The sequence below is a fragment of the Danio aesculapii genome, chromosome 11 (assembly GCF_903798145.1).
Source record: "Danio aesculapii chromosome 11, fDanAes4.1, whole genome shotgun sequence".
Classification (NCBI taxonomy): domain Eukaryota; kingdom Metazoa; phylum Chordata; class Actinopteri; order Cypriniformes; family Danionidae; genus Danio; species Danio aesculapii.
Window position 1 is genome coordinate 45,651,180 of NC_079445.1, and position 20,899 is coordinate 45,672,078.

Genomic DNA, 20,899 nt, shown 5'->3' on the forward strand with positions numbered 1-20,899 from the left:
TACTACCATGTGAAAGTCTGAGGTTTTTCAGTGTACTACAGATATGCAAACACACAACTGTAACAATGCTTATATGTGACCCTGGATAACAAAAACAGCCATAAGTGTCAATTCTTGGATTTAGGGATCATCTGAAAACTGAATAAATAAGCGTTCCATTGATGTGTGCTTTGTTAGGAGATGTGACAATATTTGGCTGAGATATTGAAAATCTGATAAAAAAAATATTGAGAAAATCACCTTTGTCCAAATCAATATCTGCAATGCATATTACTAATTTAAAATTAAGTTTTTATTAGTGCTGGGCAAAAATTAATCACCAAAATAAAACCTTTATCCAAAATAAAAGTTTGTTTTGACATAATTTAAGTGTGTACGCTGTATATTTGTTGTATAAATACAAGCATATATTTGAGAAAATGTTTATTTATATTTAGATATAATATTTGCATATGATACATAGATATTTAAATTGATATATACATAATAAAAATATATAACACACATCTATTTTGTCGAAATAAACACAATATTTTGGATGTGATTAATCTTTGCCCAGCACTACTTATCTTTAAATATATATTCATATATTTACATAAGGAAATGTAGATAATTTTCACTCATACTTTGTATTTATCTTGATTATTCCATAAATAAACCCATGCCATTTAAGAATGGTTTTGTTTAGTTGATTTTCATGAAACATTGCTTTTTCAGAATAGTTTTACTGTCTTGCTATTATGACTAAATCTCTAAATTCTGAATTTTTACCGTTCAATTCATAGAAAAAGTTACAACGGTGAGACTTGAACTTAAAATTGTAAAAACAATGCCTATGAACATGCAACTGCGACAAAAACAAGCTGCAAGTAAAAATGGTAAGATATAAAGCTCAAGAAATAGTCAGAATTGTGAGTTATACATTTAAATTGACTAGAAATTTTAAATAAATGAGAAATTGCAAGATAATTCTTTTTTTTTGCTTTTTATTGTGGCAGAAAGAATAAAAAAAATTATAATATATTTTACATAAAACACTTTTATGCTGTATGGTTTGTAAATGCTTATTAAGCACATTGCCAAGTGTAATAGGAAAAACATCGCAGCGGTATTGCAAGTGTATTTGATGACGTATTATACTGAATTTATTTTAGATTTTAAAAAGACAAGCAGAATAATGACATCGGAGTGAACATGAGGTGCATTTCTAAGTGAGATTCATCTTATGAATTGATTTTTCACATTTGGTTCCTTTAAAGCTCCATCTGGTGGTGACAGACTGAAATGATTTCCACAAACAATGCAAAGTTATACTCTATATCAGGGGTCAGCAATCTTGTTCCTGGAGGGCCGGTGTCCTGCAGATTTCAGCTCCAACCCTAATCAAACACACCTGAACAAGCTGATCAAGTTCTTACTAGGTATGCTTGAAACACCCAGGCAGGTGTGTTGAGGCATGTTGAAGCTAAACCCTGCAGAGACACCGGCCCTCCAGGACTGAGATTGATGACCCCTGCTCTATATATTAAAAGTTCAGAGCTTGGCGATGCTGTATTGAGTTTCTGCACTAAAATGTGGTTTTATAATTGTAAACACAAACGTGGAGATGATGAAGGCCAGTAACAGGGAATATTCTCATTTCTTTGTTATGATCCGTGATGTTTTTAAGTGGTCAGTGCAGAAGATGGTAAATCTTTTGGATTAGAGTGATGCTCAGTCTCTAAGACTCAAATTTCCCACAATTCCCTGCGGTTTCATCAGGACCAGCGCACCAGGATTTTGTCGCCATCCTCCACCGAGTAAAACTGAAGCGGCTTCAGATCGTTGTCAATCTCAATTTCTCTATCGGCCATCTGGAGGACAAAAATAAAACAGCAAACTATTTTAGGTATTTTCTCTAAACGTTTTATTATTTAAGCTATAGTTAACTACTATAGGGCTGCAAAAAAAAAATTTGACACTGCGATATTTTGTTCTTCAGCATTATATATATTTTGATATAAATATGATTTAACCCGATATCTGATATATCTCTTTTTGGAAATAATTCATAAATTTAGACTGATTGATTGGGATGATTTTGTATGGGAGTGCATCTGCATAAAAGATAATAAACAAATGAAAAACACAGATAAACACAGCAGAGCAAACAAAAATGAAATAAATAATGCTTTATGTGCTACAGATGAATTGGAGGATCTAAATTGACTAGTGAATGAGTGTGTATGGGTGCTTTCCAGTACTAGGTTGGAGCTGGAAGGGCATTCGCTGTGTAAAACATATGCTGGAATAGTTAGTGGTTCATTCTGCAGTGGCGACCCTTGATAAAAAGGGACTAACCCAAGGGGAAATGAATGAATACGATATATTGTGCAGTTATCATGGTTAACATTTTAGGTATAATCGTAAACAAAACAATCTTTATTGTGCTTGGTGTGAACAGGCCTTTTTAACATACAGTTTATTATTCGGCCACGTTTCCCACTCCTCTTCACTCTAACTTAAAATATAAGCGTTGATAACCGGTCTGATCTAAGTGCAGCTGTTAAATGGCATAAAGCTGAAGTACAGCAGGGCTCGAAATGAACCTTTATTCTTGGTAGCACCGGTGCTCCTAACTTCAAAAATTTAGGCGCACAAGACAAAATTTTGTCGCACCCACCTAAAATGATGAGCACCGTTACTACACGTTTAATATGAACAGATTTATTGCATTTGAAAACAACTCTAATCAAAACTAACAAATAAACAAAACTCTCACCGGACTTCACGCACTGCTTGACATGAATGAGATGAACTGAATTAACGATAATAACTGTGCTGTTCTCACTGGTGCTGTCTGATATTGACATATAACCTATTATTTGCATACGTCATCTTAACAGCAATAAGTCTTTTCATGAGCTGCAATATTAGTTTCATCTCAGTGAATGCATGCTCGTTAGCGATGGTAAACGCGGTGTCAGCCGCACGACTGACAACATCGTGTGGCAAACGTTTTTACCTAAAAACTCCATCCCACCGGGTTTACGGTGAATGCTTTAGTCATTTTCACAGCGGACTTTAACCACTGGAAGTCTTTTATCCACTCTTGAACTAAACGTTCATTACATGATCACTAATCAGATGTGCCATTATTTGTAACTTTAAGTGGTTTCTAAAATCTGTCAGTGTTGTTTTCATTCTCTCGTATCCAGACCTTTACGTTTTCACAGCTGTAGCTCCCTGTCAGTGATTGACAGCTGATATTAACCAACCCATTCGCGTTCTGTTTTAGCGCAGTGGGCCAATATAAAGAGCTTGAAGGTGGGGCAAGCATTGCAGGCTTTGTTTACTGCAGCAAGTTGACATGAAAACTGTTTTAATCCATTCCTGAGCGCTACGTTTGGTGTTTTTAGGTGCAAAGATGCTTAATGCATGAATGCCCCCTAAATCCACGCATGACGTAAACATTTTGCTGTGAAAACTGGTCGCACGACAACAATTTTATGCACTCGCACAAATGCTCCCAAATATATTTTGAGGTCGCATAGATAAAATTTCGGGCGCATATGCTACCAAAACAATCGCAATTTCGAGCCCTGTACAGTATTCTTGAAGACACGCTGTGTGATTATTATCAGTGTTTTTACCTTCGCGCAGGTGTAGGTGAGTTTCAACTCGACTCCTGGTAATTTGAGCAGCCGGTGTAAAAGCCCCTTCACCTTCTGAACGATCATCGACCCTGAAAACAACACAAACACATTTAACACAGACAATGTTTAAAGTAAAGGATAATGTACATTCAGCTGATTATTACAGAATAAAGCCCAACAGGTTGATCAGCAGCTATTTTATAAAACTGAAGGGTTTAATCTGTAATGTCAACCAGCTGGATGTACATTATCCTGGTCGAGCTAAACTATTAGACAGAAAAATCAATCTGAGCTGTGATCATTTTCTAACTTTTTAAATTAAGCTTGCAGAAAGGAAATTGCCACTAACCTGCTTATTATTATTATTATTATTATTATTATTATTATTATTATTCAGTCAAAAAACTAGCACCAAACTGTCAAGAACAGCGAAGTGGTGGATATATGAATATAAATGTAAATATATTAAAATAACCATTAAGAGTCAAGATGATTTGTAGTACCTGGATGAGTAAGTTATTGGCGATTAACACACCTTGTAATGGCATGATTGACCAATCAGAATCAAGTATTTCAGACAGCCATGTAATAAAATGTTTTTACCTGGCAGCTTCTTTTCAATAGGCTTCCTCTCCAAATCCTCTGGACAAAGAAACGTTATGGCTGAAATAAAAGCAGAAATGTTGAGATGAGACCATATTTTGATGTTATAAATGGTCCTTATTGTTTTCATGATGGTGATTTCATACTTAATAGTTGATTTTTTAGAGCAAATGGTTTCTGTTCTCTTAGCTCGCCCTCGTCTGGAGCACCATACTCTAAAACAAACAAAGACATCAGTTTGGTTCAACCAGACAAAACAAATTCGTCATCATGAAAGCATAACAAACATTGTTATGGGGCCGATAGGGTTGTCATGATACTGGAATTCGATACCAATCAGTACTTAAATGTTAGCGGGAAATGGACATTTTTAAAATTTAAGCGATGGTTGAGCATGTTTTTAAACTGCTCTGATTTGCCAATTGTTCATGTGCTCAACAGTAATAACTGTGATTGGCCTTGAAGGTCATCAGTTCACCGAACTCACTGCTGTTTACTGAGTGTAAGTACAGACACAGGGACACTGGAGCATTTCCAAGTTACGTCGATCAGCTGACCTGTCTATAAGCTGACACACGAGTGATCCGCTGATGAATTGACTGATCTTCACTGTATTGAAAAGCTCCAGTATCTCTGAATCTGTGGTACCAAATTACATTATCGTGACAACCCTAGGGGCTGATCTCACCCAACATAATTTTTTTTTTGGTTTTTATTTTTTTTTACTTCAGAAAAGAGCAGTGCACTGTCCTTTTTATGTGCTTGGTAACTACTGTTATAGCGCTTGACGATGGGTGATTTTTTTTCAATTTGTTGAAATTTGGAAAGGTGCAGTTTTTTTAAACTGCATGTGCACAGACCGCTCTGTCCAAAAAGCATGGCGCACTGCACAACCTTATTTTTACTTTAGAAAAAAGCAGTGTACTGCGCTTTGTTGTTGCTAGGGAACCACAGTATTAATGGTCTTGGTGCTGGAGTGCATGACATCGGGTCCTTTTTCAATTTTTTTTAATTGCTTGTGCACAGATGGCTAAAAACATAATGGCTAATTATGATGGCTAAAACACAATAAACAGTTTACAAATGTGAAACATCAATAGAAAAACATTTTTAAAAGGCACCTTTCACTGCAAAAAAAAACATGTTCGGGATGATCGAGGCCTTAAACAACCAACAAAATATTCAAAATGTAAACAAAAAATTAAGGGATTTATAAAGATAAGCAGAAAAAATCATAAGTCCAAAGCACTTGAAAAAGCAAGTGGAAAAAGTCATTACCATGGCTATCGTTTAAAAAATAAATAAACAATAGCCATGTTATTAAAGGCTTTTTAACTTTTACACTTACTTTGAGTGCCTTGGACTTGTGATTTTAATTTCTTTTGTTTATCTTTATGAATCCCTTATCCAAAGATCACTGACACATCAATTACCCCCTGAAACACTTTGTGTTTGATTTAGCATTTATTTACTAAAAATTTAATTAGCCAATGGGATTTCACTGGGGGTGGAGTTTCCCAGCAGAGTTTAAACAGAGCCTCACTCTGGATGAGCGTGAGATATCGCGGGTGTTCAGTCATGAAGTCTGTGTTCGGGTGGTTTTTCTCTGCTTCACCATGACCTCCAGCCCGCAGCCATGCAGATCCAAACATCTTACAGTAATCCAGTTCCGCACCCCTCCGCTCATCTGACAAAATCTGAGAACAACACCAGACAGCAACTTTATTAATCATATCCGACAGGCCTCTGCATTCTCTGGTGATCTTAGAGTATTTGAGAGTTATTTAAACAGTTAAAATAGGTGACTTAATCAACAGATGTCATGTTATAGTTAAGTGATTCACTGAGAGACTCTGCGCTTGCTGCCTGTAATGTTAACTGACATTATGCTAGCTCTCTATCCTCGACCCGTTCTAAATTTTGATTCAGTAAAATGTCCAAGAAACACAGCGAAATAGGACCTCATTGAGTCTCAACCTTTATTACAGCTCATGACGGACATTTCTCAAAGAGGGAATAACAGAAATCTTGCCTGAGACGGTGTGTGTGGAGCTTGAGTGTCCAGCAGGCGTTATGATCGATGACTCTCGCTTGTTTATTAATGCCTGTGACAGCGGTGACGTAATTTTGACAGTGGAGTGTCGCTGTTTGATTCGTACTCGTAATCAGGACTTCGTGTTCGTGGTGAAACTGTAATTCGTGTGTAAAGTACACCCATCGTAAAGTTATCAGTCATAAACAAACAGAAAAAACAAAATGTCGTATCTGTGTCTGTTCTAAACGCAGATTTTGGAATTGTCCCCTCGTAAAATTACGAGTACGCTTCGTTTTCCTTTACGATTTTATAATTACGGATGCGTGAATTTTATTTACACACGAAATATTAATGACAATGATTTTATTCCATAATTCAGCGTTCATTGCGTTTCGTCTTTGTCTTCTGAGGCGCAGTTCATTTATTAGAGAAGAACAAACACCACAGTAAAGAATCTCAACAGTGCATCAAACTCCACTTCTCTCAGTGATATCTGTGCACGATTATCAGGAAGTGATGATTTTATTCTCTTTAGTTTCTCATTAGATGGAAATGCAGCTTCTTCTATACATGTCAAATTCTAGTTTTGTGGATAAATTGAATTAGCATCTTTGGATGGAAACATAGCTACCATCACAACGTGTGCATCGGCAATAGTCTACTGTAGCCACAACAGCTCTGACTGGCCGAGTTGCGATGTAAACAAAACGCTATTGGCTATTTATGAAAAGGGGGAGGAGCTACTCTATGTCCCGCCCTGTCCTCATGTTTCAGTTGAAATTACGTCAAACGTCAACTATAAATACACATTTAAAAGCACATCACAGGATTGTTTAAGTAGGAAACGCTGAACTCACCTGTCTCATGTCGAGCAGCTCTAGTTGACCCAGTCGTGCGATCATTATTTGTCGCGCCGTCTCCAGGTTTTTCTCTTTGTGCAGCAGTGGGTTCCTCCTGCAGGATAAATAAACCAGAGATGGCAGCTTCTCCAGCTCATTTACCACACGCCACTACACACGAACACACACACACACACACACACACACACACACACACACATTAAACAAGCAAACTAATAAAAATGACTATCAAAATGAATACTATGTTCACTAGAATTAAAGTACCAAATCTAATAATAACAAATAAGGTTCAATATGACAATATATATCATATGGACAAAATAAAAAGTCTATCGTTTCATATTATGCTCTATAGTTTATATTGTGCTGTGGTAAAATACAGTTAATACTTTAATAGTTTATATGAGTGCAATATATTACACACCGTAACAGAGATGCAGACCGAAACATGACCAACAGCATCGTGAGGAACTTACAATCATATACATACAATGTTTAGTGTTTGCATTTAATTTAGCCATATTTTATGTTGAGCCTGTAATCTTTTGTGTTTTATATTTCATTAATATTTCTATATATATTATTATCAGGATATGAGATGACTTGAGATTTTACATCTACTATGAATGCATCTCAATGGTAATAAAACAACAGATTCTCTAATACTCACCTCTGATATGTTGTTGTCATCTAGTAAAAGTTCCTTCAAGGCAAGAAAAAAGGTTGTCTTCTTGCCTTCACAGCATAAAAATATTATTTAATTATGTTTATACATGAACACACAATAAAAATATAGATTATCATTGTAAATATACCTCCTGGAACATCACTGAACTCAATTTCTGATAAAGTGGTGCTTGACAGATTCAACCTCTCCAACCTGAAGATACAAACGTTAGTTTTTATTTATTGCACAGTTTGATGTTTAGGATTTTTCTTGCCATTATGTATTTTTACCGGGGTAAATGTGAGATTTCCAGTACCGTCTCCGGGGCTATTCGGTTATTGGACAGATCCAGAACTGTTAACGCCTGTAGCACATGTTCTGGTCTGAATAAAGGAAAGAATTATTTGTTTCTATCAGTTTTCTAATATTCATGTTCTGTGATATGAATGTTATTAAGTGACATACTTCAGTAATTGTGTGATGTTGTTGTCAGCCAGATAAAGTTCCTCTACCTGCTGCCACATGGGGGCGCAATGAAGAACCTGCCAAAAAAATAGATCAATTACTACTGAATTCTCATGCACTATTAGTCAAAAATGAAGAATAAATGCACTGTTCTGCTCACTAAATCAGCTATTTTTAAATCAAATATACAGCAATATTGTGCAATGTTATTACAATTTAAAATCACTAGCAAAGCAGTACAACTGACATCGATAGTAATCAGAAATGTTTCCTTTTATAAACAAATATGCAAATAAATATGCATATTCAAATGTCTTGAGAAGAATCATGGGATAATTAAATTGTGCAATATACTAACAGAGAAATGATATTTTAAATTGGAATAATATTTCACAATTTTCCTCTTTTTTATTTGTATTTTTACTCTAAAATTAAATCAAACAAATGCAGTAAATATATTAATATTACATTTTCCAAACCCTTAGTCTAGTAGTGCAGTATCTTAGTACATAATATTAAGTATAAAGTCATCTAGTTTACCAGAGAATCAGCACAGGTATGTACATACTACATTGGGTTTGGATTGATCATTTCAGACTTTCCTGTTCACACCAAGGTTATAATAGTTTTGGGTTTTTCATTAGTTTTAGTTTCTATTTCGTTTTGACTTTTTGTTTTAAAATTTAGTGAGTTTTAATTAGTTTTAGAGGCAGATTTACTAGTTTTTATTAGTTTCTATATTTGAAATTATTTAGTTTTACTTCAGTTTTTATTAGTTTCAGTATTAGTTTTAGTTTTTTTTCTAAATAAGGATATTTGTTAGGTGCAAGATTAAAAATCAACAGAATAAATATTGTAGAATAAAAACTCAGTCATGCATCTTTTGAAACCTGTATTCAGAGGACACATGAACACTATCATCTACCCATACCATCTACCCATCCTCAAATTCAAATACAACAGCCCACAAGACAGCAGCCTTCAGTACAATATGTGTGCAAGGCTGCTTCAGAGGTTAGATACACAGTAGTGATGGGAAGTTCAGATATTTATTGCAGATGTTAGGACTCAACATTATGTAGTCAGCAATAGTCATTTCAGTCAATTAAAACATCACCATGATCTGAAAAATGTCTTACAGTAAAGTTTTGCAACCCAACTGAAGCATGATTCACCTATTTAAACTCCATTACGATTTTCTTTTATGAAATAAACGTACGTTTCACCAGATCCTCTCATTTAAGCCCTCGGTTTACCCGCGCTGCAGTTGTTGAAGTTTAGTTCAGTCACAGCAGGCTGTCATATACTGTTTGTGTTCGGTTCACTGAATCACGCATGCGCAGTATTATCAGTTAACCGCTTCTCAAATTTGATCTCAGTGTAACGTCACTGTTCTAATAACTGAATAAGAATATATATTGGATTAATATAGTTAAAGGGGGTATTAGGCTTGTTAAAAAGTATAGTTTGTGGACGAGTGCTTACTGGAGACGCAAATCGTTTCAAATGATTCAGTTCAATTTGGTGAACTAGTTTAACTGGTTCACTTAGAAGATCCGGTTAAAAAGATTCATTCGCGACCGCGATACAGAAATAAAACACATTATTGGGCACAAACGTGTTAAAGTAATAGTTTTAAGTGTCTGTATTTAATGCTGTCACCGTGCTGCTGTCATGTACACTCATTGTTTTTGTCGCGAGAGCAACAGTGAGGATGACTGAAGGAGAAACAGCTCGATCTGGCCAATGGCAGCAGAACTACAGACTCTGAGGTGCCGTACGGGTCAAACACCTGCAGCGCGGAGTATAGATTTACTTCTAAAAGGCGCACAGTAAGATTATGTATTAAATACATTTACAAAGACGAAAACGAAGGAGGTTTTAGCTATAATTTTAGTAAGTTTCAATTAGTTTTGTATGAACACAATACAGTTTCAGTTAGTTCTAGTTTTTGAAAAACTCGTTTTTATTTCAGTTAACGACAATTATTTTACATTTTAGCTGTCGTTTTTTTTTTTCGTTCGTTTTCGATAACTATAATAACCTTGGTTCACACTGTACATGTTACCTGAGTCCAGGTGAGCGCGCAGCTGTTGATTGACAGGACCCTCAGACGGGAGAAGGCGGAGCTTAAAGCGCCTGGGTCGCTGGAGATGCTCAACCTGTTGTGACTGCAGAGAGGTACATAAAGCACTTTCAGCACACACACCTCATCTATTCAGACACTTGTAATGAGATTTAAATATAAGCAGACATTAGAGGTCATGATTATGACATTGGGCTCACAATTAATGTCCAAGAAATAATTGCGATTATGCAACTAATTGCTGTTTTGAGGCTCATACAGAGTGTATATAAAATGTGAATATATTTAAACATATATGTGCATATTAAGCCGCATTTACACTGCACTGTTCAAGTGACTCAATTCTGATTTTTTCTCCCATGTGGCACAGACCTGATATAGCCCATGCACGTGTAAGCAGAAACAAATCACATGGATTCTGATTTACTCAAATCAGATTCAGGCCTTGTTCATATGTGGAAATGTATCCGATATGAATCAGATCGTGTTTTCGTGTGAGCAGGTAAGCAGGTAGATCGGATTTTCACCTGTCAATGCAAGTTGCGCATCATTAAAAACCGTAGCGAATGACGTCAAGTCCGACGCTTTCATTTCAGAACAGACTTCAGCAGAATCCCAAACCTTAAAATCTCACACATGAGGACTTAAACAGCTTTTATATTGTCATATAGCGCAGGTATTAAAGCATGATAATGAGAGCGAGAGAGTGTAATGTCCGCCATGTAACCAATATAAACTAATATAAAACTAGTGCATACATCACGTGCATAAATCCCGCCATGGACATGACATTAAGATGTCTAAAGGTTTAAAAAAGCCTATATATTAAAAGAAGATGGACAAATGAGAACCTTTCTGTTATATACTATAGTAAAACAGCTTGTCAAAGGCTGCGAACAGATTACATACAGGAATAGAGAAAGAGCACTCTTTAATTATCAGCTGTTAGTCAGCGCCCGCTCTTTTTTTTCCTGGTCATTGCGCCTTTGCCGTGTGCTGTGTAAATGCAGACGAGCTAATTCGCGTCACTTTTTAAAGATGATGTAAGCAGGTCAGCAAAAAAATCGGATACAGTCACAAAATCAGAATTGACCATTAATTCCTGCAGTGTAAATGCAGCCTAAGTTATTCAAATGATGTCCAATACAATACAGGCCCAGCTCTACCTATAATAATTGAATGACAGTAATGAATGACCTGAGATGCAGCTCCTGCAGTGACTTCAGCTGCTCCGTAATGGCTGCCAGCACTTCCCATGAGCTCAGCAGGTTTCCAGAAAGATCCAGAGACTGAACGACTGAGAGACACTGTTAAAGGTGCTGTATGTACGTTTTTTGACTTCTCTTTATGTTAGCTGATATTTAAGAAACATGCTAGATGAACATACTAAAGTTTAAGCAATGCTAAAGTCAGTTATTCTGATTTATAAAATATATAGTTTTAAAAATACACACAAAGTGTTTTTTAATTAGCAAATAATACACAAATATTACAAATGTAAACATTGGATGATCAGCTTAAATGTGCTGCGAGTAACCAGAGTTGGAATCCCGGCTTGTACAAGCATTCAGAAATTGTGACTTAATGTCTTTTATTCACAAAGAGTTCATTCAGATGTCAGACTGATATTAAAACCAAACACATTACAAGATCAGAGCAATCAAATAACACATTATAAACGACTGTAATTACTTTATCCTGGATTCAAACCCAATATGTCTACATGCCAGTCAGCAACACTAACCACTCCACAGTTAATGTCCTGAATGATCTGTTTGGGTGTTCTCAGTGAAGGATACATGGTGTTGTGTTTCTGATCTCGTTCTCTGGGCCTGGAGCTGAAACTTCACATCTCCTCAGACCGACTTCTGTCAGGTTCTCCACACTGTGACCACACAAACAACATCACAAACCAGTGCCTTTAGCAGAATTATTCCTCTAGATATTGTGATTACATGTGCCAAAATATGCAAAAAATAAGCTGTTTTAGTCCTAACAATTCTATATTTTGATTGCATTTATTATTTTTTTAATTCAATTAGATTTTAATTCATATTTTAATTACATATTATGTACAGTTGAGGGCAAAATTATAAGCCCTCCTGTGAAATATTTAGTCTCTCAAATATTTTTCATTTGATATTAGTGAAAATGTTCACAGTATTTCCTCTAATATTTGTTCTTCTGGAGAAAGTCTTATTTGTTTTATTTCAGCTAGAATAAAAGCAGTTTTTAATTGTTTTAAACCCATTTTAAGGTCAATAGTATTAGCCCCTTTAAGCTATATTAGTTTTGGATTGTCTCCAGAACAAACCACTGTTATACAATGACTTGCCTAATTACCCTAACTTTACCCTAATTAACCTAGTTAAGGCAAGGCAAGGCAAGTTTATTTCTATAGCACATTTCATACACAGTGGCAATTCAAAGTGCTTTACATAAACAGGAAAAAAAGAAACAAGTATAAGAGAAATAAAAACAAATAATAGAAATGGTAAAAATAGAAATAAAATAAAATAAAAACAGATAAAATGTGTTATAAAAGAATTAAAAAGAAGAGAAAAAGATAGTAGTTCGATCTGTCGGCCGTATCACAGTGCTCATTCAGTAAAGGCACAGCTAAACAGATGTGTTTTCAGTCTTGATTTGAATGTGCCTAATGTTGGAGCACATCTGATCATTTCTGGAAGCTGATTCCAGCAGCGAGGGGCGTAGTAGCTGAAAGCTGATTCACCCTGCTTTGACTGAACTCTTGGGATTTCTAATCTGATCTAATTTGATTTAATTTAATTTCTAATTCTAATTTGATCCTAAAGATCTGAGTGATCTGTTAGGTTTGTATTCAGTGAGCATATCTGTAATGTATTGAGCTCCTAGGCCATTTACTGATTTATAGACCAGTAATAATACTTTAAACTCTATTCTGAATGTAACTGGGAGCCAGTGTAGAGACCTGAGGACAGGTGTGATGTGCTCTGATTTCCTGGTTCTGGTCAGAATTCTGGCCGCAGCGTTCTGGATGAGCTGCAACTGTCTGACTGTCTTTTTGGGAAGGCCAGTGAGGAGGCCATTACAGTAATCCACTCTGCTGCTGATAAAAGCATGAACAAGTTTCTCTAAGTCTTCACTGGAAACAAAGCCTCTAATTCCTGCAATGTTTTTGAGATGATAGTATGCTGATTTACTAACTGCTTTGACATGACTATTGAAACTCAGATCTGACTCCAGAGTCACACCAAGATTCTTGACCTTATTTTTTGTTGTTTGACCCTTAGAGCCAAGGTACGCATTCACCTTGAGAACCTCATCTCTGTTCTCAAACGCAATGACTTCAGTTTTCTCTTTGTTTAACTGAAGAAAGTTTTGGCACATCCAACTGTTAATTTCATCAATGCATTGGCAGAGGGTGTCAATGGGGCTGTAGTCATTAGGCAGTAAGGCTAGGTAGATCTGAGTGTCATCAGCATAGCTGTGGTAGGAGATTTGGTTTTTTTCTCATAATTTGGCTCAGAGGGAGCATATAAAGGTTGAACAGGAGTGGTGCCAGAATCGAGCCTTGTGGGACTCCACATGTCATGGGTGTCCACCTCGACCTATGGTCACCTATACTGACATAGTAACCTCTTCCTTCAAGGTAAGATCTGAACCATTTGAGGACCGTCCCCGTCCCGTCCCAGTTAAGCCTTTAAATGTCACTTTAAGCTGTATAGAAGTGTCTTGAAGAATATCTAGTCTAATATTATTTACTGTCATCATGGCAAAGAGAAAAGAAATCAGTTATTAGAGATGAGTTATTAAAACTATTATGATTAGAAATGTTTAATCTTCTCTCCGTTAAACAGAAATTGTGGAAAAAATATGAAAATAATTCAACTTTAACTGTATATCGTCATATTGCACAGCCATAGTTTAGAGCAGTGTTTCCCAACCCTGTTCCTGGAGGCACACCAACAATACATATTTTGGATGTCTCCCTTTTCTGACCCATTAACTTCAGATGTTGGAGTCTCTTCTGATGTTATGATAAGCTGATTCAGGTGTGTTTGATTAGGGAGAGGCTGAAAATGTGGACTGTTGGTGTGCCTTCAGGAACAGGGTTGGGAAACTCTGGTTTAGAATATAGTCTGACATTTGAAGTTAATCAAAAAAGGTTTTTCAAAGACATGATGGGGTGTTGTTCTATAGTTTTAGGACAACTTTGAGAGAAAGGCATTGATCCACTTCAAATATTGACTACTGTAGATGTAAAAGCAGTGCAGTAATGACGAGTGAAAGCTCACCTCTGTTTCTTCTTGACTTTCTCAAAGCCGACCATGACTACAGTTTTGCTGGAGATCTTCATCTCTTCTGCCGTCACCTCCTCTATCTCCACCTCATAGCGCTGCTTCAGAGCCGTCACATAATCCACACCAAAACTGGCCTTTTGGGGCCTCACAAAAGAGCCGCCTGTTGGGTGCCTGACCACAATAACAAAAATAACCTGTAAACAGAGTCAGAGAGGATCTGGGGACATCTTTTGCTTTCCCTGCACTGACGTTTGTAAAAAATATCACTGTAAAAATCTATTAAAATCTATTTATTTGCTGTGGTGAATTGCATTATGGGATGTTGATCTCTGAAAATTTAACTCTACAGTGACTTTTATTGACATTTTGGAGTTTGAGATCATATAATGTATAAGAAATAATATCTATAAATAAGTGTGTAAAATAACAGAGAATGTGCTGCAGTTTATTACAAGGTTTCTGTAGAGTAATATACAACAACAACCCAGACAATACAGCACTGCAGACTAATACACATGACCAGAAACGTCACTTTTTACAACTTTTCAAGGTTAAAAGTTGTTGGAAGAAAGATCAGGATCCCATAATGCAATTCAGAAGCAGAAATAAATGGGGGAAAATTAAAACATGGATCAAAAAATATGGAAAACTGTTCATTTACAGATGTTTTCTACTGTGCATATTAACTAACTAAACTTAAAACGTGAAATAAAAATACATTTTTAACTTTTATTTAGGGTTTACAATGCAAATCCAATTAGATACACATGTTTAATAAACAAAGCAAATCTCTCATATAGTGTATTACAGAAATACAAGTAAAGATATCTACAGAAGACTATACGGTCAATAAATCATATAAACATTTGCATATTATTTAATAATATTACTGAAACGTGTACATATGCATACATAGGCCTGTCACGATGTCTTTATTTATAATTATTTTTTAGGGGTTTTCACCTTTAATGTTATAGGATAGTGAAGGACAGACAGGAAAGCATTGGGAGCAGAGAGAGGGGAAGGATCGGCATATGACCTCGAGCCGGGAATCCAACTCAGGTCACCGTGAACACCTTGGTGCTATATGACGGCGCACTTAACCACTAGGCCAGAGGTGAGCAAACTACGGCCCGCAAGGGAGTTTTTAAAATGCTGCTTCTGAGTAACAGTTATGTTTTAGAATTAGTAAATTAATGATGCAATACAAGTGAACGCCATGTGATAGCAACCTAAGAGGCCGATCACAGCGAACGGCATTTACGTTCCAACACCGCGAGGTGCAGAGCACTGCCTTTCTGTTGACAAGAAATAAAGGAGCGCTGTGTGCTTTTTTTATGTCATTAGCCAACGACTGAATCAGCTGGGTATTTTGCGAGTGTTACTGTTGAGTGTTACAGACATCCCAATTCTCGCGGAAGTTCCAGGAGTCTCCTGCAAATGCAGACTCCCGGATACCCGCAAACGAGTGATAATCTCCCGGAAATCACGCGTCTCCCTCCCGGTCCTCATGTAAGTTGCGCACCCTTCTCAGCCCTCACCACCGGATCCTTCCTCACACGTCGCACGCACTCTCCCCACTAAATACAATCTCAAATGAGATTATTGTGAATTTAACTCATATTATATAATAATTGCTGTTTAATTGTGTTCATTTTTGTCTTAGAATATATTTTCCATGCATACATTTACTTTAAACAGTTCTTTTATCAAAGATTTGTGGTTTTGTCAAGTTTTATAATGATTAATCTGTATATTCTAAAAGCAGTGCAAATTAGAATATTGTCAATTTGACCGAATAATAAACTTTAATAATTATTTTTAATGTGTTAATATGAGATGTTTTCTATCAGACAATATATTTTCTATTCTCCACTGTAAAAAAAAATACATTATTGTTATTATTATTATTATTATCATAATTATTATGGTTATTATTAATATAATTATTATTATTGTTGTTGTTGTTGTTGTTGTTATTATTGCATTATTATTATTGTTATTATTAATATTATTATATTTTAAGGGATTATTATTATGTTATTGTTTTATGATGATTGATAAGGAAATATTAATAGCAGTGCTAATTCATTTGACTTGTAAATTTGACTCAATAATAACTATTTTTAAAATCTGTTTTGTGTTAATGTGACATGTTTCTGTCTGATATTACATGTTTCATGCCTGCTGCCACTATAAATAAGTTATTTTTTGAAGGGTTTGACATGTGGCTCTTCACTTGGTTTGGAAAACTAAATGCGGCCCTCGGGTTAAAAAGTTTGCCCACCACTGCACTAGGCTATTGGCGCCGACACGATGTAAATTTTTGTTGTAGGATATATTGCACTAAAATGTGTTGTGACAAACAATATTATTGTCATTTTAAGACTATGCCACTCATTATATAATGCCACAATGACAATATAATACCATAACACTGCAGGTACACTCTTTCAAAGAACACATCATATTTCATTCTTAAGATATTTAATTTAACTGTAGTCATTATAACAGTTTAATAATGAGCCATTGGAATCAGAATGTGAAATGCATATCCTAAATAAATAATAATAAATGTTAACAAGCTAAAGAGTGACAGAGGCTGATATCTGCTACCAGATCTATTTTCAGTCGTCTGACACCCAAATGAGAATATACTATAGTAATTTACAGTAAATACTACAGTGTTTTTAACCATACTGACACTGATATCTCCAATAGATGTAGAGATGTTACACAATCAGCTGAAATGTTGCTGTTTTTTTTTTATTTACAGAAATAGACTCAATGGGCTAATAATCTGCTAATTTCTGTGGGCGCAAATCAGTTCCTCCCTTTAACTAATCAGATGTGTTAATAAATACAGAAATAAAGAGACTTTTGAGCACCTGCAGGTGAAATATTGCACTCCGTCATGACTGCCATCATGCTTTCCTCTCTCTGGATGATCCCACTCCACTCCCAACCACACACCTAAAGACAAATGTAGAATCAAACAAACAGTGCTTCAGGGGTAATTCAGAAAGATACACACAAAAATCATCCAAGGCGCGTTAAATTAAGTGTTTCAGAAAGCAAAGTTAAAGAAACGCTCCACTTTTTGGGGAAATTTTGCAGCTCTTCTAGAGTTAAACAAATGAATTTGACCATTTTTGAATCCATCTTCAGGTCTGGCCGGAGCACTTTTAGCTTAGCTTATTATGAATCAGATTAAACCATTAGCTTATCTTAGCATAGACAATTAAATCGGATTAGACCATTAGCATTTTGTTCAATTTATAAAGCCTGTGTTACAAAAGAAATAATGAAATAAAAAATGGAAATCCCTACTTTCTCTACCTCCCTACTTTCATTATTTAGACAGTGGAGGATTGTGCTTAGGCCTTTCCACTGTGAACTGATCTTTAGATGTACTTTGTTAATGTGACCTGTAACTTCCGATGTTATTGTATTGTTTTTTTTATTCTTTTCTTCCTTAGAAAAGTAATAAAAATAAAGTATTATATTTAGATTGTTGAAGCTATCAAAATGTATTATTTTTAGCTCCCCCAACAACAAAACATCTCAGATTCCTATATACAAAGTTCAATGATATGCATGTACATATATGGTAGATTAAAGGTGATTGAGGTGGGAAATGGGCTGGGAATTAAACTGTTCCTGTGTCTGGCTGTTTTAGTGCATAATGCTCTGTAGCACTGGGCCAAATGCAACAGTCCAGAGAGAAATTAAGAAAACTTAAAGTAGAGTGTAGTGTGTGTGTGTGTATTTATTTATTTTCATTCATTTTCTTTTCGGTTTAGTCCCTTTATTAATCTGGGGTCGCCACAGCTGAATGAACCACCAACTTAACCAGCATATGTTGTACACAGCGTCCAGCTGCAACCCATCTCTGGAAAACACTCATTCACACACATACACAATGGACAATTTAGCCTTCCCAATTGACCTGTACTGCATGGACTGTGGGGGAAACTGGAGCTATATGCATGCATGCATGTATATATATATATATATATATATATGGGTCACGCGGTGGCGCAGTAGGTAGTGCTGTCGCCTCACAGCAAGAAGGTCACTGATTCGAGCCTCAGGTGGGTCAGTTGGCATTTCTGTGTGGAGTTTGCATGTTCTCCCCGTGTTAGCGTGGGTTCCCTCCGGGTGCTCCGGTTTCCTCCACAGTACAAAGACATGTGGTACAAGTGAATTGGGTAAGCTAAATTGTCAGTAGTTTATGTGTGAATGAGAATGTATGGGTGTTTCCCAGTGATGTGTTACAGCTAGAAGGGCATCCGCTGCGTAAAATGTGCTGGATAAGTTGGTGGTTCATTCCGCTGTGGCGACCCCAGATTAATAAAGGGACTAAGCTGAAAAGAAAATTAATGAAATGAATATATATATACACACACACACACACACACACACACACACACATGGACGTGATTAGGAATGAACACAGACCTGCAGTAGGAGGAACTGGACCGACATAGCGGACGGTTCCCCTTTCTCCATCACAACACACACGTCTGCCCACAGCCTCCTCCAACATCATCAACACGCTGCTAAAACACTGACAATTACAAGACATTAATTAACATGCTGATCTAAGGGCACTGTTATCATGAAAGCAAAGTGAGATGGGTAATACTACGCTAGCACATTGAGGTAAAGATGGTTTTATATGTGCACATTCATTCAGTGGCAACTTGTGACATGCTCTCTGTATTGTTTACCATGGTACTTTCAATATTTGGTTTGAACTCACATTCAAAATAACATTAACACTACTTTCAATTCAATTCCCCTTTATTTGTATAGCGCTTATACAATGTAGATTGTGTCAAAGCAGCTTCACATAAAAGGTCATAGTAAATTGGAACAGTGTAGTGTACTTGACTAAACAATGTTGTACTTTAATAGTCATTGGGTGCTAATATGATTTCACTGTTTAGAATTTGCCAATAATGCTTTTCTGAACATGATATTATTAAGAAGAAAGTCTGAATGTCCAAATATAAAACCAACTTTACCTCAATAAATTAAAGTATAGTACACATTAAACAATTATGAGACATTTTTATCAGCTTGGAATTAGCAGGTTGTATATGACATTTGTCAAAACAGTCACACTTCACAATAATGTTTCATTAGTTCATTTATTTACTAACGTGAACTAAGAACAATTAATCCATCATGTTTCAATGTTTACTAATTAATAAATGTGAATTATATTGAGGTAAAGTTGGTTTTATATTCGCACATCCGTTCAGTGACAACTTGTGACATGCTCCCTATATTGTTTACCACACTACCTTGAATATTCGGCTTGAAATCACATGTAAGTATGACTTTAAAACAAGATCAACACTTTATTTGACTGTAAACAATGTTGTACTTTAATAGTTATTTGCTTCTAATATGATTTCACTATTTAGAGTAGGCAAATAATGCTTTTCTGAACATGATATTATTAAGGATAAAGTCTGAATGTGCGAATATAAAAGCAACTTTACATCAATAAATTAAAGTATAGTACAAGAATTCACATTATGTATGAGACGTTTCTTTCAGCTTGGAATTAGCAGGTTTTATATGACATTTGTCAAAACAGTCACACTTTATAATAATGTTTCATTAGTTCATGTATTTACTAACGTGAACAATAATTAATTCATCATATTTCAACATTTACTAACGCATAAATGTCAATTATTAGTCAAATCCACTGGTGTGAGTTAAGAGTGATCGACTTTATTTTCAGTAGCTAAGGTTAACAGATGAATATTGTAATAAATGTCTATTTCATCATTTGCTCGTGTTAGTAAATAAATCGTAATATAAGATGTTACCGTTAATATGAATCCCACAATGTTGTTTTGACCATTTATTCATATTAGGTCACGTGTTAAACATAAATACCTCAAATCTACTCAGAAAATGAATATTGAACCTCATAATTCCTAAAGTATAGCTTAAATATAGCTTGACTCCTAAAATATAGCGATTTATTCCTCTATTTTCACTATAAAGATTAGATTAATGACGTCTGCGATTACATACTCGTGTCTGTATATATTAGATTAGCATTATGAAACATCTCGTGTGCGCTTAAACAAGCAGAAGATGTAAATTAGAAGCGGTGACTTACATGTTAAACAGTAATAACAGGATGAAAACATCCCCGCATCATTCTCACCTGCAGAACCGGCAACCGGATGTTACACCACAAGGTTTTGCGCGTACTGCTGCGCCGACGAGAAAC

The 20,899-nt window shown here is 35.8% G+C and overlaps 1 protein-coding gene across 1 annotated transcript; it reads right to left on the bottom strand.

Annotated features, from left to right (window-relative positions):
• Positions 1–1,253: 1,253 nt before the first annotated feature.
• tbce (tubulin folding cofactor E) lies at positions 1,254–20,855 on the bottom strand. Its single transcript, XM_056468755.1, has 17 exons — positions 20,834–20,855; positions 19,099–19,207; positions 17,526–17,610; positions 14,632–14,808; positions 12,151–12,236; positions 11,549–11,648; positions 10,334–10,436; positions 8,266–8,342; positions 8,091–8,183; positions 7,949–8,013; positions 7,804–7,868; positions 7,131–7,283; positions 5,782–5,935; positions 4,385–4,453; positions 4,239–4,298; positions 3,633–3,724; positions 1,254–1,853 (listed from the first exon to the last, which is right to left on the bottom strand). The coding sequence occupies exons 2-17, from the start codon at positions 19,187–19,189 to the stop codon at positions 1,758–1,760; spliced, it is 1,566 nt and encodes a 521-aa protein (XP_056324730.1). The 5' UTR covers positions 19,190–19,207; positions 20,834–20,855; the 3' UTR covers positions 1,254–1,757.
• Between the last annotated feature and the right edge of the window lie 44 nt (positions 20,856–20,899).

What these genes read in the sequence shown, in the direction of transcription:
- tbce (XM_056468755.1), bottom strand. Translation starts at nt 19,189, where the DNA reads ATGATGTTGGAGGAGGCTGTGGGCAGACGTGTGTGTTGTGATGGAGAA. An exon ending in AAAGTCAAGAAGAAACAGAG is followed by an intron (nt 12,237 to 14,631) that starts GTGAGCTTTCAC and finishes GTGTGGTCACAG; the next exon opens with TGTGGAGAACCTGACAGAAG. An exon ending in GCGCGCTCACCTGGACTCAG is followed by an intron (nt 8,343 to 10,333) that starts GTAACATGTACA and finishes TTTTTTTGGCAG; the next exon opens with GTTCTTCATTGCGCCCCCAT.